General features: G+C 35.2%; 1 protein-coding gene across 1 annotated transcript; it reads left to right on the plus strand.

Moving 5' to 3' along the window:
• The first annotated feature begins 7,504 nt into the window (after positions 1–7,504).
• Positions 7,505–22,558, plus strand: LOC114321346 (Chaperone DnaJ-domain superfamily protein). Its single transcript, XM_028268506.2, has 10 exons — positions 7,505–7,879; positions 7,963–8,025; positions 8,124–8,190; positions 11,172–11,231; positions 17,220–17,270; positions 17,398–17,478; positions 18,040–18,152; positions 18,319–18,436; positions 18,586–18,712; positions 22,080–22,558. The coding sequence occupies exons 1-10, from the start codon at positions 7,749–7,751 to the stop codon at positions 22,181–22,183; spliced, it is 915 nt and encodes a 304-aa protein (XP_028124307.2). The 5' UTR covers positions 7,505–7,748; the 3' UTR covers positions 22,184–22,558.
• Positions 22,559–23,212: the final 654 nt, after the last annotated feature.

Here is a 23,212-nt window from a genome sequence, read left to right on the forward strand (position 1 = left end):
AAAATAGAATAGTTTCTTGTTAACCCTTTAATTCTTCCCTCTATAAGGGAAGTAATTTAACAAGTGATGCAAATATGTGTATTTCAAATATATATATATATATATATCGTCTGTACAGAAAATAGGGACATGGTCACCAATATATTTGTCATTCAACTTTATATTCACTTTTATGTATAGTAGAGTCAAGAAAGAATATACACCCAAACAGCTATGGAAGCTTAAAAATGTCAAATTGTAGGAAAAGAGGAAGATAGCAGAGATATCATCCACTGCCATACCTATTTTCTTAGGTTTCCAAGCACAAACCGCATATTGGACTAATCTTTTAGCTGATTCTTCCTGAAACACCATCACAAACTTCAATCCTTCTTTTATATATATATATAGAGAGAGAGAGAGAAAGAGAGAGAGAGAGAGAGAGAAAGAAAGAGAGATGTTGGATATCACCCCATGTAAGGGGTGATTCTCTCCTCCATGTGAAGCAGAGCAGCAAGTTAAGGAAGACAGCTATCAACCGACAAGCCACAAAGGTAGACGGCCACCGAAAGAAGAATAAGAGGGTTAACAGCCAGCTTACATGAAAGACTCTCTCTCTTACCATTATGTGTATAAATGGAGAGGGTGAGGGAGTGAGAGTGAGTGAGAACCAAAAAAAATATAAAGAGATGTGAGGCAAAGAGACCGTTTCTCTCGACGTGAGAGATGGAGACGGGTGAGTGGGTGAGTGAGGATGATATGAGCTTCTCATCTATTGTAATCTCTTTGTAATCTCTCCATTGCTATAGTAATAACTGGTTACTCTCCCGTAGACGTAGGCATTGAGGTCGAACCACGTTAAATATGATGACTCCTTGTGCGCGTGTGTGTGTGTGTGTGTTCGTGTTTTTTCGCTTGGTATGATTTCTGGAAGGTCTTGGATGGGATCTCGGATCCCCAACAAGTGGTATCAAAGTGAGGTTGTGAAAAATAACGTGTTTTTCTAAAATGACCCAAACATCAAGTTGCTTGCAATCGGGTTTTGAGCATACTAGGAGAAAGGTCTCGATGAGAGTAATCCAAACCCAGAAAAATGATCCCAAATGGAGACTGTAGTGGGACTCACGCGCCCTCTAAAAATGGCGATTGAGGATCACTTTTGGATACATGTCACACTCGCAGCGAGAGGTTGAAAATGACCATGGTTCACCATAGCCGTAGTGTTTAAATATTAGTTGAGGAAAATAAAACACAAGGTGTTGTTCTGGTAAAGTGGATAAGGTGATGTGGTGTGTATGTGGTCAGGGGTTCGAAACCCCCTAGCTGCATCTTGAGAATTATTATTATTTTTTAAGTAGAGAATGATGCCGCGTTGATGCAAGAGTGACATCAGTAGGCGGGTGGTGGATCATCCAAATCCAACTCGACCCATGAGGGTCTGACCCAAATAACATCAACAACCCAAGTATGTAGGCCAGAGCCGACCCAAGAGGGGTCCCAAGTAGTTACATCAGCATGACATGGTGGTGACGTCAGTGATGACCTGCGGCAGACTGTGTCAAAAGAGGAAGATGGAATATTCTATTAATAATGGAATATTTTCCTAAAGTTCTAAAAATTATAATTTGGTCCATAATTTTCAAAAAATTGTGGTGTGACCCAACTTTCAGGAAAAAATTTCAGTGAGGTCCCCAGAAGTGCAGCAAAGGTTGGTCTAGCTAAATGGACCGTTCTGGACACAATCGAGAGGCCAAAATGGTGAAATTTTGAGCAGATTCTAAAGATTGCCAAAAATGTGAGTTTGTCATCTTCAATAATTGAAGGAAGGTTGCCGAATATTTGTGGAACGCTGCGGATTCACTGAAGATGTTAGAATAGTGAGATTCTAACCAGATTGGACAACCAGATATAGATTGAGAGAGATCAAGATTGGTCAGAGGCGATGAGAGAATTGTAGATAATTATCTCCGGAGTTGATCGGAAGATCTGGTTCAATCAGAAGAGAAGACCATTCATCAACAGATAGATGATTTAGTAACCAGTACAGGCTTAGAGAAATGCCATGGCAGTTGGAGCTACTATATACGATTAGGTACTGGTGGTATGTAGATAAGTAGAACAATGGTTGCAGAGAAGCATACTGTGCGCAAGCATAGAGGTACAAAAGCACAGATGGGTATGCAAAAGTGTCGTGCTAGGTGCAGATGTATAAGTGCAGAGAAGGCGCGGGTAGAGCGTGGAGCAGCGAGTTATTGAAAGTTCACAGAAACTTCTAGACAGAGAAATTGAGATAGATAAAACGTAAGAATGCGCGCTAAGGAGTGATAAGTCTCTTTTCTCTATGGTGCTTTTTTTGGTTCCATGGTAGCGGAGGCTAGAATTGATGCGGATCTCTCAAGCGAGCCCGAGCACAGGGAGACCAGAAGCCATAGGTGCGAGCACTATGCAAGAAATTGCATAACTAACGATGCTTTGACAGATGGAGCTACTGTCAACCATCAATCTGCTGAACAACAAATTAGAGATTGCAAAGGCACAAACAACGAGCGCATATGGAAATGCTAGGATGTTGTTTAGGAGTGCAGAAGGCAAAGGCTGATAGTTTAGAAGAAAAGCTCCGACCAAAGAAAATCGAGGACGTTGATGAAACAAATGACAAGTTTTCTGTTGCTTTGATGACTGGTTGTGCGAGGTGATACATGTTAGTCAAGGGCATCCTAGGCAGGGGGTGTAGGGCATTCAATCAGGGGGTGTCGAATATCTTGGTTATGCAAGTTCAAGCATTACAGGTGAAAATATCTGAGATAAGAAACGTGGAAGAGATTTGTGGGAGATAGGAGCAGAGGCTCTCTCCAAATCAGAGAGTAGTATGAGTTGAGTTGAGGATATACGATTCCCTCTTCCTCTTGTATCTCTAGTGTATTATCTCTAGCTTCAGGTGATACAGATGTCTCATGAGAAGATGCAAAATATGCTGATTTTTGGGCATGACAAGATTAGCAACAGTGTGTACAGTGGATTACCTCACATGGGTTGAGGAGGTGATTGTTGGATATCAGCCCATCTGAGGGATGATTCTCTTCTCCACGTGAAGCAGAGTAGCAAGTCAAGGAAGACAGTTGTCAACCAACAAGCCGCAAAAGTGAGTGACTACCGAAATGAAAAGAAGAGAGCTGACAACCAACTCACACGAATGACACTCTCTCCTACCATTATGTATATAAATGAAAAGGGTGAGGGAGTGAGAGTGATTGAGCAACCAAGGAAAATATAGAGAGATGTGAGGTAGAGAAACCGTCTCTTTCGATATGAGAGAGGGAGATGGGTGAATGGGTGAGTGAGGATGGTGTGAGCTCCTCCACTATTATAATCTCTCCATTGTTATAGTGATAATCGGTTACTCTCCCGTAAACGTAGGCATTGAGGTCAAACCATGTTAAATATGGTATTTCCTTGGGTGTGTATGTGTGTGTGTGTGTGTGTGTGTGTGTGTGTATGTGTGTTTTTCTGCTTGGTATGATTTTGGAAGGTCTTGGGTGGGATCTCAGATTCCTAACAAGAGAGAGAGAGAGAGAGAGAGAGAGAGTGAGTGAAAGTCATAATCAAAGATTTGCAGTGTGGACCAAAATTCACAAATATATATATATATATATATATATATATAGAGAGAGAGAATACGTAGACGGAAGAAAGAGAAGAGACGGAAGAGAAAGAGAATAGAGATTTGGTATATATATATAGTGAGAGGTGGAGAGAGAGAGAGAGAGAGAGAGAGAGAGAGAGAGAGATTGGTGTGAGTGAGGGACCTTAGGCTACAAACAAAAAAAATATTGTGGACCTCTCTCATTACTAAAAGTTGGAGAGGGATGTTAGACCGTTTTTCCCTATAATATAACTTCTTATTATATATCATAATAAATAAAAATAAAAAATAAATAAATTGAGAGAGAATTAGGGAAAAAGTTTTGGTTAGTAATACATACCGAATACAAATAAACAATTGAAAGGGTGAGAATTTGGTTAATCACAATTGATATATCATAATAAAATAACATAATATAATAAATAAAATAAATAAATGGAAATTGAGAAAGAGAACAAAGTTTGAGTAAAAAAATTGAGAGAAAGAATTAGGAAAAATATGGGAGAATTGATCCATCACAATTGATATATGATAATAAATAAATAAAATAAAAAGAAATTGAGAAAGAAAAAAGTTTCAATCAAAAAAAATTAAGAGAACGAACAAGAGAAAACAGTAAAGAAATGATTTATCACAATTGATATATCGTAATAAAAAAATAAAGCAAATAAATAAAATAAAAAGAAAATTTGAGAGAGAAACTTGGGTGAAAATAAAGCGTACTTAACTCTATATTGAAAAAAAAATAAAATAAAAAATCTACAGTAATCCATCAAAAAAATAAAAGAATTTGAGAAAGAAAAGAAAATTCAGTTAAAAAAAATTGAGATAGAGAATTGGGAAAAACTGTGAATAACTGATTGATCAGAATGGATATATCATAATAAAAAAATAAAATAAAATAAAATAAAAATTAGAAAAAACAAGTTTCAGTTTAAAAAAAAAATTGAGAGAGAAACTGTAGTTTTTTTTTAACCAACTCTAAAACTCAAATAATCAATAAAATAAAAATAAAATTGAGAAAGAGAAAAACGTTTCAGTTTAAAAAAAATTCGAGAGAAATAAAATGGTGCAAATGGATTTAAAGAAAGTGATTATATGCATAAGAGATTGAAAAAAAAAAAGGGAAAAATATGCTCTGTTTTAAAAAGAGTAGACAAAATCTTAGACGACATTGCGAGTCGTCGCTCCTCTCACGCCCTTCTACTACTGCTGTGCTGCATTTGCTACCATGTGAATTTTCGTTTGACAATAATAAAATATACATTTTTTTAAAACGGTTTTTTTCTTTTTTTGTAAAAAAAAATTAAGAACAATGAATTCTTTCTTTAAAAAGAACACAAAAAAAAAAACAAATAAACAAATAAATTTTATTTCTTATACTGTACTTTTTTTTTCCTCAAAGAACTTGATAGCATAATGGCAAAATTTAAGAACATTGAATTTTTTTTTTTCTAAACACACACACAAATTTAACATTAAAGAAAAATCCAAATACCCAAAAAAAAAATCTTTTTTTTTTTTTTTTCCTACAGAACCTGATAACATAATGGAAATTTTAAGAATATTGATTTTTTTTTTAATAACACACACACAAAATTAAGAAAACAAAGAAACAAACAAATTTTTAATACTTTGCTTTTTTTCTCCAAAGAACCTGATTACATAATGAAACTTTTTTATGAAGAAAATAAAAATTATAATTAATAATATTACACTTACAATGTAAGATGAGTAGTAGATATGTATTTTAGATAATCACTCCATTAACTTGCAATAGAATTATAAGATTGTAATGTTCTTGAATAGTCTTCCTCCACATAAAAAAAATAAAAAAAATAAAAAAATCTTGAATACTTAAACAGTCTTTCTCCAAAAGAAAAAGAAAAAAAAAAGTAAAAGTAAAAGTTTTTGAATGAAGTGAAGATGGTGTAACTTCTTCTCATAGTAGTTTGTTATAATTTTTTTTTTTAAAAAAAAAAAAAGCAAAAGAGAGAGAATGGGGTTTTTTTTTTAAAAAAAAAAAAAAAAAACTAAAAAGAAAGAAAAGATGGTGAAACATGGAACTACATTGCAATTTGTGAAATGTGGGAAGTGGAAAAGTGGAAATTATTTAGTGAGTTAGTAATTTATGAGTTTACTTTTATTACAAATTGATATAAGTTTTAAAACGGTGGTATTATATGTACTAACTAATGTATTAATTAGTGTACTAATACGCATTATTATTGACCTCACTTATTATATAAATTATAAATTTTAATTTTTTTTAATTATATCTCATTATTAATTAATATACTAATTAGTATACTAGTTGATATATATAATATTATTTATTTTAAAATAATATAATTATTTAGGAAGTGAAGGCTGTTTTAAAGAAAATAGTAAAAATTTATGAGGCCATAGCTTTAAGATTTCAAAGTGAATGTTCCTTTTTAATAATAGAATACATTTATTCTTTCAATGTGTGAATTGAAAAAATGTCCACAAAATAAAAATGATGCATGAAAAAAAAAGTTTCCAATTTAATCACTAGAGTCGGTGGTGTTTGGGAAGTTTGAGACTTGAGTTCTTTTTTATTTTTTTTACAAAAAGATAAATTTTTTGTAAAATTAAAAAAAAAACACATTTAAACAAAATATCATATCCAATTCCATAATCATTTCACTTTTTCTCTCACAAATATCACATTCAATCACAAAAAAACTCAACTATCTTTTCAAACAAAAAAAAAAAATTCTCTAATAATATCCTATAACTACAAAAACTTACATAAAAACTTACTCCTCAAACACCACTGAATTATCAGAAACTCATGCCAATCAACGGTTGTGATTTCTTGTGCACAGAGTAACGTGTCCTAATAGGGGTGAGATTCGTCGCGGCGGACATGGCAACACTATATAATTAGGGATAAATTGAAATGATCTAAATAAGTATATTTTTTAATTTTTTATAAAATATGAATTGGGTTTGAAGTGATGTAATAGAGATGTGATGTAACTTAAATAAGATGATGTGGCTTAAATAGAATATAAATAGAATAGTGACTTTTTGACTTTTTTAGAGTATCCCAAACAAGGGCATAATTTTAATATTGGATCTTTATATTTGTTCAAATTTAGGCCTCGTTTGGGAACAGACTAATTTAATAACTTTTTAACTATTTGACTAAAATATGAGCTAAAAAAAACTAGCATGTTTGTGATGACTTTTTGACTTTTTACGAAAAGATGTGCAAAAAGTAGAGAGAAAATAGAATCTTTGACTTTTTTGTATGTGATGTTGACTTTTTGACTTTTTTTTAGTAACTTTTTGACTTTTTGACTAAATGGGTTGGTTTCCAAACGAGGCCTTAATCTAAAAAATAATTATAAATCTCAAATTCATCGATCAGAGTGTATGTTAAAAATAAATTTAAAATATTTTATAATTAAATTTAATCATATATTATATTTTAAATAAATACACTGATATTATTATAAATTGAATAAATTTGTATATAAATTGAAAGAATTTTTAAATAAATTCTATAACATACCACCACAAATATGAATTTCAATAAAATCAACAAAAATAAAATTTAAATCTCAATAAAAAAATATATATATTAATATATTATAATTAATTAATTTGATAACAAGCCGGATCAGATCAAGTTAAATTAAAAATGTAAATTCCAAAATTAACCTATTAGTATGGGGTGTTATGGCAACAAAATAAAAAGTCAATTTTTAATTTTTTTTTCATTTTAAATCACATTACTTTTCATATTTTTTATCTATAAAAAAATAAAATAAACTAAAATAATTAAAAAATTATTTTTTTACCAATTTCTCGAAACACCATATCATGCTAAAAATATTGATGATGCAACCCGAGAAATAACTTTTCCAAAAGCAAACAAGCTGATCTGCTGGATCTCATGACCAACAGAAAAAAAAAATGAAAAAAAAAAGTCAAATCTCAGAACCTACTTCTATACATTTACGTAATTCGGCAACATAACGAAGGACAAATATGTCAATTCACAACCACTATACCAGCACCGCTTTGAAAAGTAGAAATCTATAATTAAAGAGACAGAGCAAGCAGCCACAGAGAAACTCCGACGAAGACGACGATGGCGCCAACACCAGCAGCGATCCGGTGCTCCGGCGTCGCATCTGGTCTCCTGCTGCTCCTCTTCTTCCTTCTCATCCAACCGTCAATTTCCATTTACTGCGACGAAGACGATTGCTACGATCTTCTAGGGTTCATCTCTCTCTCTCTCTCTCTCTCTCTCTCACTCCTCTGCTCAGCTCATTACTGATTGCATTCATCTTTATCTTTTCTAGGGTTTCTCAAAGTGCTAATTCTTCAGAAATCAAGAAAGCCTACTACAAACTCTCCTTGAAATAGTAAGTTTCGGTTTATATATATATATATATATATGTATGTATGTATGTATGTAGACATTTACGGAGACATGTGTTCATTTTCCATGATTTGTGTGCAGTCACCCGGATAAGAACCCCGATCCCGATTCGAGAAAGTTTTTCGTTAAAATTGCTAATGCTTATGAGGTATTTACCGCTTCTTAATTTGATGATCCTGAATTGCTTTTGTAATTTTCATACCTAGTGATCACATTAGTCGCTTTTTAAGTTTTTTTCTTTCATCTTAGCATTGTTATGTATTACTTCACACATGAATCTATGATTTAGCTAGAAATGAAGCATTTGTAACCTCAACATAGATGACAAATAAAAGTCCTACATTTTTTCCATCTTATTCAATTTCAAGTGTATTTCTACATAATTTACAACAAGGGCCGGCTCAAGACAAATTGAGGCCTAAAGCAATAAGTTACAATGAGGTTTTTTACAAATTTTTAATATTATGTAAAATTATTATTTAAAAGTTATTTTTCTAGGATTTTGATAGACGATATTACCAATTATATCAAGTTTTGTTGATATATTTTTTTAAATTAGTAGTATAGTTAATCCACTTATTCTCTTTTATGCCAATAATACAAGCATTTGGGAAGGACCAAACCTTTTTTTTTTTAACATAGTTTAATACTTCAATTAATTCTAAAAATTCTTCTAAAATTGTATTGTCTCATTACCAAATTTCTCATCAATTCCAAACATTAAGGAAGATGAAAATGTAATATTTTCTATTGTTACACACTACAACATATTTGGAAGAAAAAAAAATGCTACACAAATTTATAATTTTTATTAGTGTTTTTTTTTTTTTTTTTATAATTTTTATTGATTGATCCTTGAGCAATAAAAATTTAGAACTTGAAATGAGATATACTACAATATTATTATCTATGTTACATGGACTCTTCAAATTAAATCAAATACCCGTGTCGGACACCCGACACTCGGACAAGGGTATGGGATATGTGTCGAATACTTTTCAACGGATACTTCTTATATAATTGTATATAACACTATTATTATATGTATATATTGTTATATAATTGCTATAAATGTCATTTTGACACTATAAGTTAAATATAATACCATTTTATCTCACATATTAGATTAAAAATATAAAAATATGACATTTTTTTGCCGAGTCCGCGTATCCTTAAATTTATGATTTGATGAGTCCGACCTCTAGATACATACCCGCACCCGACATCCGTACCCGAGTCCATGTAACATAGATTATTATAGAGAAAATGTCATACAATTTGTAAGAAAGATGTCACAAGAGTAAGAAATGTTTGTAAAAATTGTTAGTTTAGCAAAAGAATTCATATTATAGATTTATTTTAGTTAGTAAAAGAAATTACTAAAAAATATTTATTTGTATAATATTACTCTTTTTAAATAACAATGTTAGGCATTCTTTCTTAATGGGTGGAGCCTTTTTTTTTAATAAAAGAATGATAAAATTATATAGGCCTTAATTATAATTTTCAAAAATTTGGGGCCTTAGTTATATTTGTGGCCTAAAGCATTGGCTTTGATGGCTTAAGGGTTAAGCCGGCCTTGTTTACAACAATCTTATCTAAGAATGTTATATAACATGTCAGTGTTTTAAAAGGCACGCTTAGGCGCGCGCTTGTGCCTTGCACTTCGAACAGGTCGAGGGAAGGCACAATACGTGAGGCGCAGCTTAGGCGCTGAGGCGAGGGTTTTTTTCCGAGGCACGAGGCATAGGCTTTTTTTCGAGGCGCGAGGCGCGAGGCGCGAGGCGCGAGGCGTGAGGCGTGGGCTTTACAGCCTTTACCTATTTTTCTACTCCAACTGTTGACTAAGTGCTTTTTGTGTAGGTATACCTACAGGGATTCAAAACTCTTCAATATAAAATGACCAAACATGATCAAAAGAGAGCAAAAAGTGATAAAAGATTGAATGTTATGCTTTATATCTTTTGTTGGATATTATATTTCTAATTTTTAAAAGATTAAAGTTTTGTTTGAGAACAGACTATTTTAGTAATTTTTTGACTTTTTATGAAAAGATGTGCAAAAAAATAGAGAGAATGATGTGACAACTTATAATGATTTTTTGACTTGTTGGCTAAAACTAAAGGTTACCAAACAAAGCCTAAATGTTATATTTAAAGATTATCGAAAATGGTTGTGATCTTTGAAATTCTATATATATTTATGTTGAAAAGTTTGTCTATTTTATAATTTTGATTTTCTTCTACTACTTGTGCTTCGCTTTGGTGAGGCATGAGCCGCACCTCGCCTCGTGCCTCGTGCCTCGTGCTTAGACTATAGGAGACTTTATCACCTCGGTACACCTAGAGCCTTTTAAAACACTGTAGTATGTAAATATATGTGTGTGTCCATAATGAGTCACCGTACACATATTCTATTTTGGATTCATATCACAATATCCTAAAATTTAAAGTTGATGAAGGTCTGGCGCTTGGACATGCAGCCGTACGTGGTACTCATACCCAAGTCTATATAACATAAGTAGAAACAATCAGTGTGTTTGGTTTGAGTATTCTGAATTAAGTTTTTTGAAAACTGACTTTTTTGGTTTTCGTGTTTTTTTTGTTTTCAGTAAATATTTTTTAAATTTTAAACATTTTTTTTTACTTTTTTAGATGCACCTTACTTAGATGTATCTAAAAAGTAAAAAATTTGTGAAAAAATATTTTAAAAAATTAATAAATACATAAAAATACAAAAATGTACTGAATTCTTGTATTTTTTTTTTTGTATTTTTGGTATTTAGTGAATTTTTAAAAGATTTTTTTACAATTGTTTTTCTTTTTAGGTGTATTTATGTTAGGTGTGTTTAAAAAGTAAAAAAATTGCTTAAAATATTAAAAAAATTCAGTAAAAACAAAAAAACACGGAAAATAAGAAAGTAAAATTTTCTGAAAAGTATTTTTTGAAAAGTAGAAACAAGCAAGGTATATTATTTTGATTTCCTCATTTAACATATTTTCTTTAAAATTTTTGTATATGGCTTGCAATACTATTTTTGTTGGAATTTCAAGAATGTGGGGCCGAAACAATATTGAATTTACTTCGTTTTGCGCTTATAGTAGAAAGGAATTGTCTCACTTTTCACAGATTTTAAAAGATGAAGCCACGAGGGAACAATATGATTATGCAATTGCACATCCAGAGGAGGTAAGTAGACTTTTTTTTTATTTATGCCAATTGCAATTTATTCATTGTATCCTTATTGAGGCTTGGAAATGCTAAGGTAAGGAGGGTGTGTCTTAGTTAACAAGGTTTTAATGACTAGAAAAATACCTGGTAGTTTGAGAAAAAAGTATATTAGTACATATATAAAAATAAAGGAGATATCTAAAATTGCAACAATTATAAAGTCATCAAGTTAATGAGCCATACAATGAAATTGTGGAAGAGAGATTGAACATCTATGAAGCATGGACACGCCAGATTTCATGCCGTGGCAGTGTCTGACACGGGGACACGCCGGGGACACGGGGACACGCCGGGGACACGTACGGGACACGCCGGATGGCGTGTCCCTTTAATTTAATTATTTTTTTTGCAGGGACACGGAGGAGACACGGCGGGGACACGCGTGTCCACCAAATCTGGACACGCGTGTCCAAATCTGGACATAAAGAGCAAAAGAGAAGAGTAAAGAAGAACAGTAAAACCTGGTCTTCGATCCAGTTGAGTCGCCTGTCGACCTCCATTCAGTCGACCACCGTAAGTCACTCTCTCCCTCTCGGCTGTCGACCTCCATCCATGACCTCGACCTCAACTCGCCTCGCCTGTTGACCTCCATCCGTAAGTCTCTCTCTCTCTCGTCCCTGTCTCTCGCCTTTCCTCTTGCTCTCTCTCTCTCTCTCGTTCTCGCATCGATCGCGCATCGATCGCGTCGATCGTTCTCGCATCAATCGCGTCGCGTCTCTCGCTCTCGCGAGAGAGATCGTCTCTCGCGTCTCCGATCTGTTCTGATGCTATCGCCTCTCTGATCTGATTCATATATAATATATATATATATATTTATTAGGTTTAATATATATATATATGTTTATTTATTTAATATTAGTAAAAAAATATATTAGGTATAATATATATATGTATGTATTTATTTAATATTAATAAAAAGGCATATCTTATATAATATATAAATATAAGATATAATATATACTTATATATATTAATAAATAAAAAAAAGTAAAAAAAATAAAATAAAATAATTAATAGAATTATGTTTATTTAAAAATATAATAATTAAATAAAATAATTAACTTGTATTAAAACAAAAATATTTATATAAAAAAAAATTTGCCGTGTCCCCAGCCGTGTCCGTGTCCCCATTTTTTTAAAAATTCCGTGTCCCGTGTCCGTGTCCGTGTCCGTGTCCGTATGCGTGTCCGTGTCCGTGCTTCATAGTTGAACATCCCTTAAGGATAAGAACAATCGTATTAGAGAATCAATTTAGATTTATGCCTGATAAATCAACTATGGAAGCAATTTGTTTACTAAGAAGATTACTAGAAAAGTACATAGATAAAATGAGGAATCTACATATAGTTTTTATAAATATGGAAAAATGCTTGTGATATAGGGTGCCCAGAGATATAATATAGTGGGTAGTGGAGAAAAAATGTGTAACAAAAAGGTAATTTGATGCAATAGAAGACATAAATAACAAAGATGTGACTACAATTAGATTACTTGTAGGAGAAACTAATGAATTACTAATAGGGGTGTTCAAAAATCCGAATTACCAAAAGATCTAACCCAAACCCAACTGACCCGACCATAATATGGGTGGTTTCGCCAATCAAGCAGTTGGCTGCAATTCAGTTTCATAAAAAAATTTTAATTTTTGATTGGATGTTAGGCTGAATGATTCAGAATCTGTCTAACCCGAACCGACCAAATTATGTATATGCATATATTTATCTTCTTCAATAATGGTGTCAGGTTTGTTTACCTAGATATTTTAAACATGCAAGACTTATCTTTAATTTTAATTCTTTTCTTCCCAAAGCAAATATATCTCCTGATGCACAAACTGACCCTTCCCTTTAATAAATAAATGAATAAAACAAATGATTTCACTACACAACTCTTTTGTCTCCCCACTCCTTAATCCACTCATTTCTCTCTCTCATCTTTCTCTTACACATTCTTATCTCCATTTCTCTCTCTTTATATCTCTCTCACCCTTCCCATCAATAAATTAAAAGAAAAAAACCCTTCCCAAGAAGAGATTGGACAACTCACTAGGTCTCCTCAATCCTCCCGTTTCTCTCTCCCTCACACCTCTCATCTTCCTTTCACCCACACACTTTCTTTATTTCTCTATCTATCTCGCCCTCTTTCGTCTCTCTTTTTCTATCAAACATTTCATTTCCCCTCTCTTGTCTCACCAGCTTATTTTTCTTCCTTATACTAGATTTACATCTCTCAAGATTTGCACTCTCTCAATATGTCACTCCTTTACTTGCAACTAGAACTTCTCACTCTAAGATCATGACAGCAAACAGCCTAAGATTGTGGTGGAGGGAGGCAATGGCGCAAAAGCATGGCAGTGAAACCCTCAGCTCTTCATCCTTTGAAAATTCTCTCCTCTTTCCCATACCCTCTAGTTTGAAATCTATTGTTCAAGCTTGATTATAGCAACTACCAAAGTCTGGCCGTAGTTTCTCCCATCCAAATCGAACGGTTTCGAACAACGATTTGGTCGACATCAGATGATTTTTTTTCCAAACCAAAGTTGTCTGTTCGGGTGACAGTGAACGGCAAAACTGAGCTGATCGGACCCATGAACAGCCCTAATTACCAATCACTGCAAGGTTTCATCAAGGGTTAGCTTTACTTCTTTACTTATTTGTTGTAGTTATGAATGAATTAATTAAACCCATTCAAGATGACGTCTCATGGTGTATGTTGTTCACTGATGATATCGTTCTAGTCTAAGAAGCAAGGACACTTCTACAAAGGAAGCATGACATGTCCAACACCTATGTTTGACACCGACACTCTTTGGACACTTCTAAATGTGTGTTCAACTCTTCTTCAACATGCCTTAGTTAAAAAATCAAAGTCATAATATTGGACATTTTATTGACACTTCACAGACATTTCAATGACACTAGTTGAAACCATCTGAACACATCTTGTGTGATGAATACCTTCCTAATAACAATGTATTGCATTCTTCAAAACACCAATTATGCACCCTAAATATAATACATCATGTGGTATTATAATGTTCTATATTTGTTTTGCATATCTTAATATTTGAAGTTATGAAATATATAACTTTTTAATCTAATCAGTGTTATGTTACATATATATATATATTTGTATTATCTTTGAATACATTATTCACATATATGACATTGAAATATAATAAATTTGTAAAAAGTATAGAATTTTATGTGTCCCAAACTTGTCGTGTCTTGCATTTTTTAAAATTGGCATGTTAGCTTGTCACATGTCCATGTATGTGCTACTAAGGTTCTAGTGGATGAAATTAACACTAAATTAGAAATCTGGAGATGAGCACTCAAGTTAAAAGGGTATAAGTTTAGTGGAAATAAATCGTAATAGATGGAATAGAAGTTTAGCAACAATAGAAGTGGAAATAATGGAAAGTAAAGATTGAAAATTAGGAGATAACAAATAGTGAACATTAAGAAGGATGGTGAGGTTGGAGATGATTTGATTCATAAAATAGGTTGTCTCGAGTGGAGGACTGTACATGTGTGATCAATGAATATCAACAAAATTGATAGTAAAATTTTATAAAACAACTATAAGGTCATCGATGCTTTGCAAGACATAGTGTTGGGCAACTAAGCAGCAACATGTATATAAAATTAGTGTAGTCGAGGTGAGAATGCTTAGATAGATGTGTGGTAAGACTAGAAAAGATAGAATTAGAAGTGAATATTTCATGAAATGGTAGGAGTAGAACTTAAGTTGAGAGAAACAAATTAAGATGGTTTGGTCATGTACAACGAAGATCTATAGATGCAACTGTAAGAAATAATGATAAGATCAACATAAATGGAGATGATAGGGGGAGGGAAGACCTAAGTTGACATGAGATGCAGTAGTGAAAAAGATGTGAACTCATTTAATTTAATTGAACATATAGCTCTTGATAGAGTTGAATGGAGAAAAAAGATTTCATGTAGCTGACTCTACTTAATTGGGACACAAGGCATAGTTTGATTTGGTTTGGTTATAGGTATGTAGACAAATTATTAAAAACTGGTTTCCTATCAGCTGCATTCCATTATCTACTATCTATCATTTCTCTATAGTTTTCCTTAGCCAGCATCACAATCAGATATTTAAGGGCTTCTAACTCAGTTTCTAGTATATTCTAGATCATTGTACGTGTCAATGTTTATGGCTTAAGAAATACTAATGTTATTTAGTAGTTTAACCTTTTCCCTGCACACCTTGATTATTACTTCTCAGTTGTTTGAATTAGTATGAAATTTTGTCTCTAGATTAGGTTCGTTACCTCAATTTCTCGAAGTAGGCTACTCACCGAAGAAATATTGAGTTCCTAGAGAACTTACTACTAATTGTGAAAACATTAATTCATTAATTTAGTTTAAAGTTGATAAAAACTTCATTTGTGGTTTATCAGTGCTGCAGTTTTTCAAGCATGGTTTAGGATACCTACGTGATATTGTCCATTGCAGGTGACTTTGTTTGGGGCCTGAAAAGTCCGAAGGTCATGAACCATGCTTCTAGTAGTTGTGGGAGTAAAATGTTTTCTAAGCTGTTCTGTTTTGTCAAAATTAACACTGAAAATGATTTTGCTGCGTCTACCCATATTGCCTTTTGCTTGGTTTGAATCTTTGGATATATTTTGTGACTTTCACAGTGGATATATGATGTGAGCTCCAGTTCTGTGGGACTGTTATATGTTCTGGCCAGAGACATTTTGGCACGTGTTTATAGTTATGTTATGTTCTTTAGTCTAGGAGGCAGAACATGTAGGATAGGAGATTCGTAGAGAGCAGTCCAATTACTCATGAGGCAAACCAGATTGAGAGTGTATCTACTAGCTCAGACCCATGGACATGAATTCTGGTCCTGTGGTCCTGGTGGTTGAGAATTAGTTATAGCCCAAGGAAACAGGCAGTTGTTATCCTATGTAGTACCCTAGTGGTTCAAGGACTAACGGATGGTAATAGAATTCTGGCTGTAGATATTCTGATGTCTTACCTTGTGCCATGATTAGGTAGTATAAGATTGGCTTGTGCAAAAATTCAAGTCATAATAAACTGAACAATGAAAATCTCTGTGAATAGTAATTTTCAGGTGTACTCCCCAATTCAGCTTAACAGTTCTAGTTATGTTTGTTACACTTTGTTATTTTGATTTTTCCCCCCTCTTTCACAAGACAAGGAAAAAAGATAACCAAACTTGCAATTTTGAACATGCAACATACCATTTATTGGAAATTGTTATATTCTTAATGTGATGAGACTCAACATACAAACTTTAGTAAGTTTGCAAATCATCCTTATGATATGTATGTGTGCGTATATAAATTTTTCCAGCTGTTGGAATTCTACTTGATATTGATTATCTTGAATTTATCGTAGGCATGGATGCCATACAACCCTGTGCCATTTCATAGTAAACAATTTTGGTCTTCAATCATTGTATTCAATTCAAAGATCTTGGCAATTACAAATTCATTCGAAATATCTAAGATGTTAATCTATTTTGGGTTTAGCTTTAGGCATGCAGTGTGTTCTGTGGTAGTCATTTTAGTTTCAGATGTGTTCTTTTTCATTTCAAGACAAGATCTCACCTACTTTAATCTAAACCTCTGGATTGAGTCATTTGCTTTGTGCCATGGTTTTTCGGTGTTACATTATTTAGAGCATTTTGTGGTAAAATATGTAGTCTTGATGTATTTTGGCTTTAAAACCTTGTCATCTACAAATTTTTCCTTACATTTTTTTGATGTTATGCTACTGTATGGGCATCTCTTTCTCTCTAGGAAAGAACATGTTTGTTACAAAGTGATTATGTGTATTTCATGGCATCAATCATTTATTTGCCAATGCTCAACAATTTAGTTTTACTGAACTTCAGATTGCAACTGTTATCAATAAGAAAGTTTCTGGTTTTTTCTTGATCTAGGTATTTTACAATGCAGCTCGCTACTACCACGCATACTATGGCCACAAAACAGTGAGAACTTCTTCATCTCTTCCCTGATGTTGTACATTTTTTTTTTTTGGTTGGAAATTATTTCCAATATTGCACAGAACTTTGCATTGCTGTGTTGTATATTACTCCATATGTTTTCTGTCGCCAGGATGCTCGTGCTGTCCTTGTGGGTCTTCTTTTGGTTCTCTCAGCATTTCAGTATCTAAATCAATGGACGAGGTATAATCAGGTAACTGGATATGTCAAATATTATTCAACATGATATTAGTGCTGTCTTCTTGCCATGATGTTTGATGAAGAAGCCAAATGTTGGTATGCAAGTATGGCCAGAAAATTTCAGTCAGCTGACAGTTCTGATCATTATCATTAATTTCTAATTTCTATTCCCAGTGCTTGTACAATGGGCGATCCATGAAATTTTGCATCTTTGCTAAATACCGAATGCTATATTCTAAAAAAACAATGATGTTAATTGTGAATTACCTCTTTATCTTCATTAAAAATTATTTTTATCAATGATGGTATTTTTGCCTTGGAAATATGGTCATACTGTGCCGTTACACACTCATCATTTTTATTTGTTAGTATTCATTTATTAAAGGGAAAGTGTGATATTGTCTTAACTACATTATTAAATTGTAGGGATTGGTAAAATAAATAATTATATATATATATATATGTATATAATGAAAAGTCTGTTTGATTATGCTAAAATGCTGGTTTTTGTCTCCGCCTGTGCTTAAAATGTCTTAATTTGTTAATACTTATGGATAACCACTTCATCTTGCAGGCTATTGACATGGTCAAGAAGACTCCAGCTTACAAAAATCGGCTTCATGCACTGGAACTTGAACGCAGTGGAGGGATGACAAACAAGAAGAAGGGTCAAAAACCGATGGACAAGTACAAGCTTGCTTAGTGTTTCATAATTGCATGATGTTTTTTTTGTTGAACATATATGTGGACAAGTGATGACGTGTGGTTCTTTTGAACTTTTCTGCTTTTGTACAATTCCATTTTATGGTTCATAACTGTGGTTAATATGGGGTGAACCATGTTTTCATGATAGGAAGATGACAGAAGACCTCAGCAAGGAACTTGATCTGCAGATAACGGGAGCTGAAAAACCATCCATGTGGGAACTTCTTGGTGTTCGCTTCATACTCCTACCATACACTATTGGAAAGGTTAGAAAAAAATTACAAAAAAATTTAAACGATGGTGAAACTTCTGGTTTTGATCTGTTTCTATGTCAGTCTTCTGCTTGGCAAAAACTCAAAAAACTGATCTTAGGTCATTCGCTTCCAGAATTACTAATCACTTTTCTATTTTACAGCTATTGTTATGGCATGCATGTTGGCTCTGGAGATATCAGGTTAAACGAGCTCCACATTCCTGGGAAGATGCTTCCTACCTAACTCGAAGATCCCTAGGGGTCTCTCTTGATAAATGGAGAAGCATAGGTATATATAGAATTTTCTCTCAGTCATCACCATCTATTTGAAGATCATTTAAATTCTTGCAAGGGGAGCATTTCCTGTATATGCTATTTGTTTGTTTCAACCATTTGTCATGGGCTGTTGTGTAAAAAATTATGTATTATTGATTGATTGTTGATATTACAAGATTGTTGTCTTTACAATTCCTATACAATCTATATATAGAAGAAAATGTGGTAGTAGGTGTAGTGGAGGTGATAGTGGGTTAGGTGAAGTGGAGTGTGTGGTGAAGTGGAGGTAGGTGAAGTGGAATGTGTAGTGGAGTAGGTGAAGGTAGTGGAGTGTGTGGTGAAGTGGAGGTAGGTGAAGTGGAATGTGTAGTGGAGTAGGTGAAGGTAAAGATGGGAAATTCTAACAGCCCCCCGCAAACTCAAGGAGGATAGAAACTAACCAACTTGAGTTTGAAGAGAGGAACAAAACAAGAAAATACATAAAAATAAACGAGGATAAGAGACACTGTATGGTCGTGTCAGACCATTGGTGAAGACACTGGATGGTGGTGTCATAACGTTGTAGAGGACACTGAATGGGGGTGTCATAACCATGTAGAGGACACTGTAAGGTGGTGTCAGACCGATGTAGAAGACAGTTTATGGGGTCATGTCGGACCGTTGTAGCAGATAATGTGGTGACAGTTGTTGTGACAGTTTACGGAGTCTTGCTGGACCCTTGTAGAAACTAACCGGAATCAATGTCGGGACAGTTTATAGAGTCTTGTCGGACCCTTGTAGAAACTAACCGGAATCTATGTCGGGACAGTTTACAGAGTCTTGTCGGACCCATAAAGGAGCTAACCGGTATCAAATGTCGGGACAGTTTATAGAGTCTTGTCGGACCCATAAAAAATCGCATCCTCAAAAGGTGCGCTCAATTTTTCAAAAGGCGTGCCATCAAAAGGCGTGCCCACTTTATCAAAAGATGTGCCATGAAAAGGCGTGCCAATTTGTCGGGCGGCAAGAGGCGCGCGATGCGCGTGGCTGGCCCTGGCTATTTAAAACAAGGTTGAGGCGAAGGCTGTGCATACGAGTCTGAAACCTCTGAACGCTCGGAGAGCTTGTCTCTGCAAATCTTGAAACACCCGGAAACCAACCCTTCTCTGAAACACTTAGCAACTCAAAAACATGGCCTCTTCTTCCCGTCCAGCTACCCAGAACCTGCTCACGCTCTTTCCAGAACTGAACGAGCCCACAAGAGAAATAACTGGTGCGGTGGCCAGTGAACCGCAACCAAACACCTCTGGTTTTGCTCCACTGAACTTTCCGATGCGGTCGGTGGAGCAAAAAATGGCGATGCAAACTGATATTGAGGCTAATCAGTATACTCTGAAGTCATGCGTGGAAACCATGACGGCGGTCACAAATTTGTCGAACCGGCTGCAGAGTAGGACAAATGAGGTGCAGCATTTAAACTCTCAGCTGGCTCTGCTCCAACGCATGTATAAGGATGCGCGAGCAGAGATAAGCGTGCTAAGGGCAGAAAACAAGGAGCTGAAGCGGAAGGCCACCGTGATGTTCCGATTTGGAGGTCCTCCATATGCTGCAGTGGAGGAGTATGGGGGAGTGAACGTGCTCGGTGGACAAGGAAACACGGAGACCGGACTGGCACGGGACACCCAAGATAAAAGTAAGAAGAAGAGACCTGCAGTAGAATAGAGAAGGGAAAAGAAAAATCCCACTGTGGGTGTGGTTGTTTTTTGTTTTTTTTTTTTTTTTTTTTTTGTTGTGTGTGTGTAAAATGATGATCGGGGTGAGGCCCGATATGAATAAAATGAGTTTGCAGTTCGTCTTCTGCCTCTGTTTGTTTTTTTTTTTTTTTTTTTTTTTTTATAATAATAACAAGAATAAGAAAATGAGATCATGGAGTGGGCGGTGGTGACAGGTGGTGGAATGCACATGGGTTGGTCGAGTGGGTTTAAAATAAATGTAGCCGACACTGTGAGAGAGAGAGCTTCTCGGTATTGGGGTGTAGTGGGATTAAAGAAATAAAAGAAAAAAAATAAATGGAGCCGACACTGTGAGAGAGAGAGAGAGTGGGGGGAGTAAAATATTAAAAATGTTTGAGTGGGTGAGATGATGTAGCCAAGTTTACTCCTCAGATCCTTCTCCTTTGTTCTCTCTTTCGACCGCTCTCTGTGTTATATCTTGCATCCTTGTTTTAATCACGCTCTGGTCAAGCGGCCATGCGTCATCCACCAGATTTTGGATCCTTTTATTTCTAAATAGTGAGTGAGAGAGAAACAGAGGAGAGAGAGAGAAGCAGAGTGATGGGTTGTTCGAAGATTTCTTTCTCGGCGGCAGCGATGGTGGTGGTTGTGCTGATGGCCACAACAACAACCAGAGTGGCGGAGGGGCGAGGTATCCGATCTGTCCACGGGCTGTGGCGCGAGAGATGAGGTGACTTCGATGGCGTAGAAGGCCGCGAAGGAGGTGTCGACGCCATGGAGGGAAGCCGAACACGGCCCCGGCTCGAGGTGCTTGCTCGGCATCTCTGCTCGCGTCGTTGTCTGGTGCACCATCGGGGTCTTCGGGAAGGAGAGAAGATGATCAGCGCGAAGCTTGAAATGAATTGAAATTTGGGTGATTGTTGTGGATATATGTGTATGTCGTTCGGCGGATTTGAAGGCGATAACAGCCGATCCGGCGACGGAAGAAGCAGCCATGGAAGCTCCAAAGTCCAGCCCACTGGTTTAACAAACAATCTTTTTTTTTTTTTTTTTTTTTTTTTTTTTTTTTTTTTTGAGCCCCGACCTCCTCTGGAATTTAAACCACCTCCTGAAAAGAGAAAATGCCCACAGTATACAAGGTTGAGGTCCGGCGGGCGGCCAAGGCGAGGTTGCCGCCCGCCGGTGAAGCGAAAAATACTAATTTCTTAACCTTGCTCTGATACCATGTAAAAAATTATGTATTATTGATTGATTGTTGATATTACAAGATTGTTGTCTTTACAATTCCTATACAATCTATATATAGAAGAAAATGTGGTAGTAGGTGTAGTGGAGGTGATAGTGGGTTAGGTGAAGTGGAGTGTGTGGTGAAGTGGAGGTAGGTGAAGTGGAATGTGTAGTGGAGTAGGTGAAGGTAGTGGAGTGTGTGGTGAAGTGGAGGTAGGTGAAGTGGAATGTGTAGTGGAGTAGGTGAAGGTAAAGATGGGAAATTCTAACATGTTGTCCATTCCAAAAGAAACCTAACCCAAAAAAATATGATAAACCAGAATATTGGTTGAGTGGTTAGTCCCAGCCCCTGCACATATATCACTTGTACAGTTGCACTGATATGATTTTGCATTCCTCATATTTGTTGTACTGATCTGATACTGGGTGTGGTTTTTTTAGATGAATCAACGCAAGAAGATCTTATTCAGAGACGTTTATGGGAAAAATCCAACTTGGAGAGCTACCTAGCAGAAATGCGTAAAGAATCAAAGCGCAGAAGATAGTGAAATTTGTTGCCCGCAGTGTCTTTCACCCTGTAATCGGACAACATAATTTTTTTATACGAAGGCTATACACAAAACTGAAACCCAATCATGCTTCAACAGCAGAAGTTTGGGTCCATGGTTGATATTGGAGAGGCGGAGGATAATTATTTTTTGAAGCATCCCTCTATTTAGTTGGAGTCCATAACAAAGTTGTAGAACTTGAAATATGACAGAGGGTCGGCTCATAAGAAAGATTTTTGTGGAGTTTATTTAATTGTCATCCATAACATGATTTAATATTACAATATGATGCTGATATCAGGTACCTGTCTTTGTGATCCTATATACTCCTTGTATTTGATTTTAGGCAATAAAAATGAAAATTCATGAGAAGTATTCAAGTGTAGGTTCCTTTGATTTCTTTAACAATGCGTGGAAAATGTTACTCATTGTGACCTCTGATCCTTGGCTTTGTTATTTGCATGATTGTTTATGTTCCTTGAGTTTCTTCATATTCTAACCATTATATTGTTGAAGATATATATAGGAAGTGTTCAAATAGGAATAAACAGTGTGGATCTCATGAATTTAGCTTGCTATCTCGAGCAATGGATGCAATTTTTGAAATGGCATATGCAGATATGAAGTTAAATAGTGCTCTCTTTAATGGAAGGCTTGCTGATACATAGGAAAGAGCCCCGCTACATCCACACAAAATTTGGCAGTCCGACCCCTGACTGACGTGACTTCACTTTGGAAAGGTAGAATCCCATCTCTCTTCTTCTTCCTCTTCTTTCTTCTCCTTCTCTGTTGGTGCTTGCCTCCTTTGCCACCCTCAGATCTGAATCTGTGAAGAAAAAAAAAAGAATGGCCACCAACCTCCACACCCTTGCCACCACTCCTTTGCCAACCTCCACACCCTCGCCGCCACTCCTCCACTGATCACCATCGCGCCTCCACAGTCCCCAATCACTTACGCAGCCTTCCTCCGTTGTCCAAACCACACCATCGGCCACACCCTAGGTCGCCACCCAAAACCCTTCACCT

This window comes from Camellia sinensis, chromosome 9 (genome assembly GCF_055761805.1).
Source record: "Camellia sinensis isolate YWXY chromosome 9, ASM5576180v1, whole genome shotgun sequence".
Classification (NCBI taxonomy): domain Eukaryota; kingdom Viridiplantae; phylum Streptophyta; class Magnoliopsida; order Ericales; family Theaceae; genus Camellia; species Camellia sinensis.

Bases quoted from the DNA above. Each gene is read 5' to 3' on its own strand.
- LOC114321346 (XM_028268506.2), top strand. From the start codon at position 7,749: ATGGCGCCAACACCAGCAGCGATCCGGTGCTCCGGCGTCGCATCTGGT. The intron at 8,026-8,123 runs GTAAGTTTCGGT...ATTTGTGTGCAG, and splicing joins TACAAACTCTCCTTGAAATA to TCACCCGGATAAGAACCCCG. The intron at 18,437-18,585 runs GTTAGAAAAAAA...TCTATTTTACAG, and splicing joins TACCATACACTATTGGAAAG to CTATTGTTATGGCATGCATG.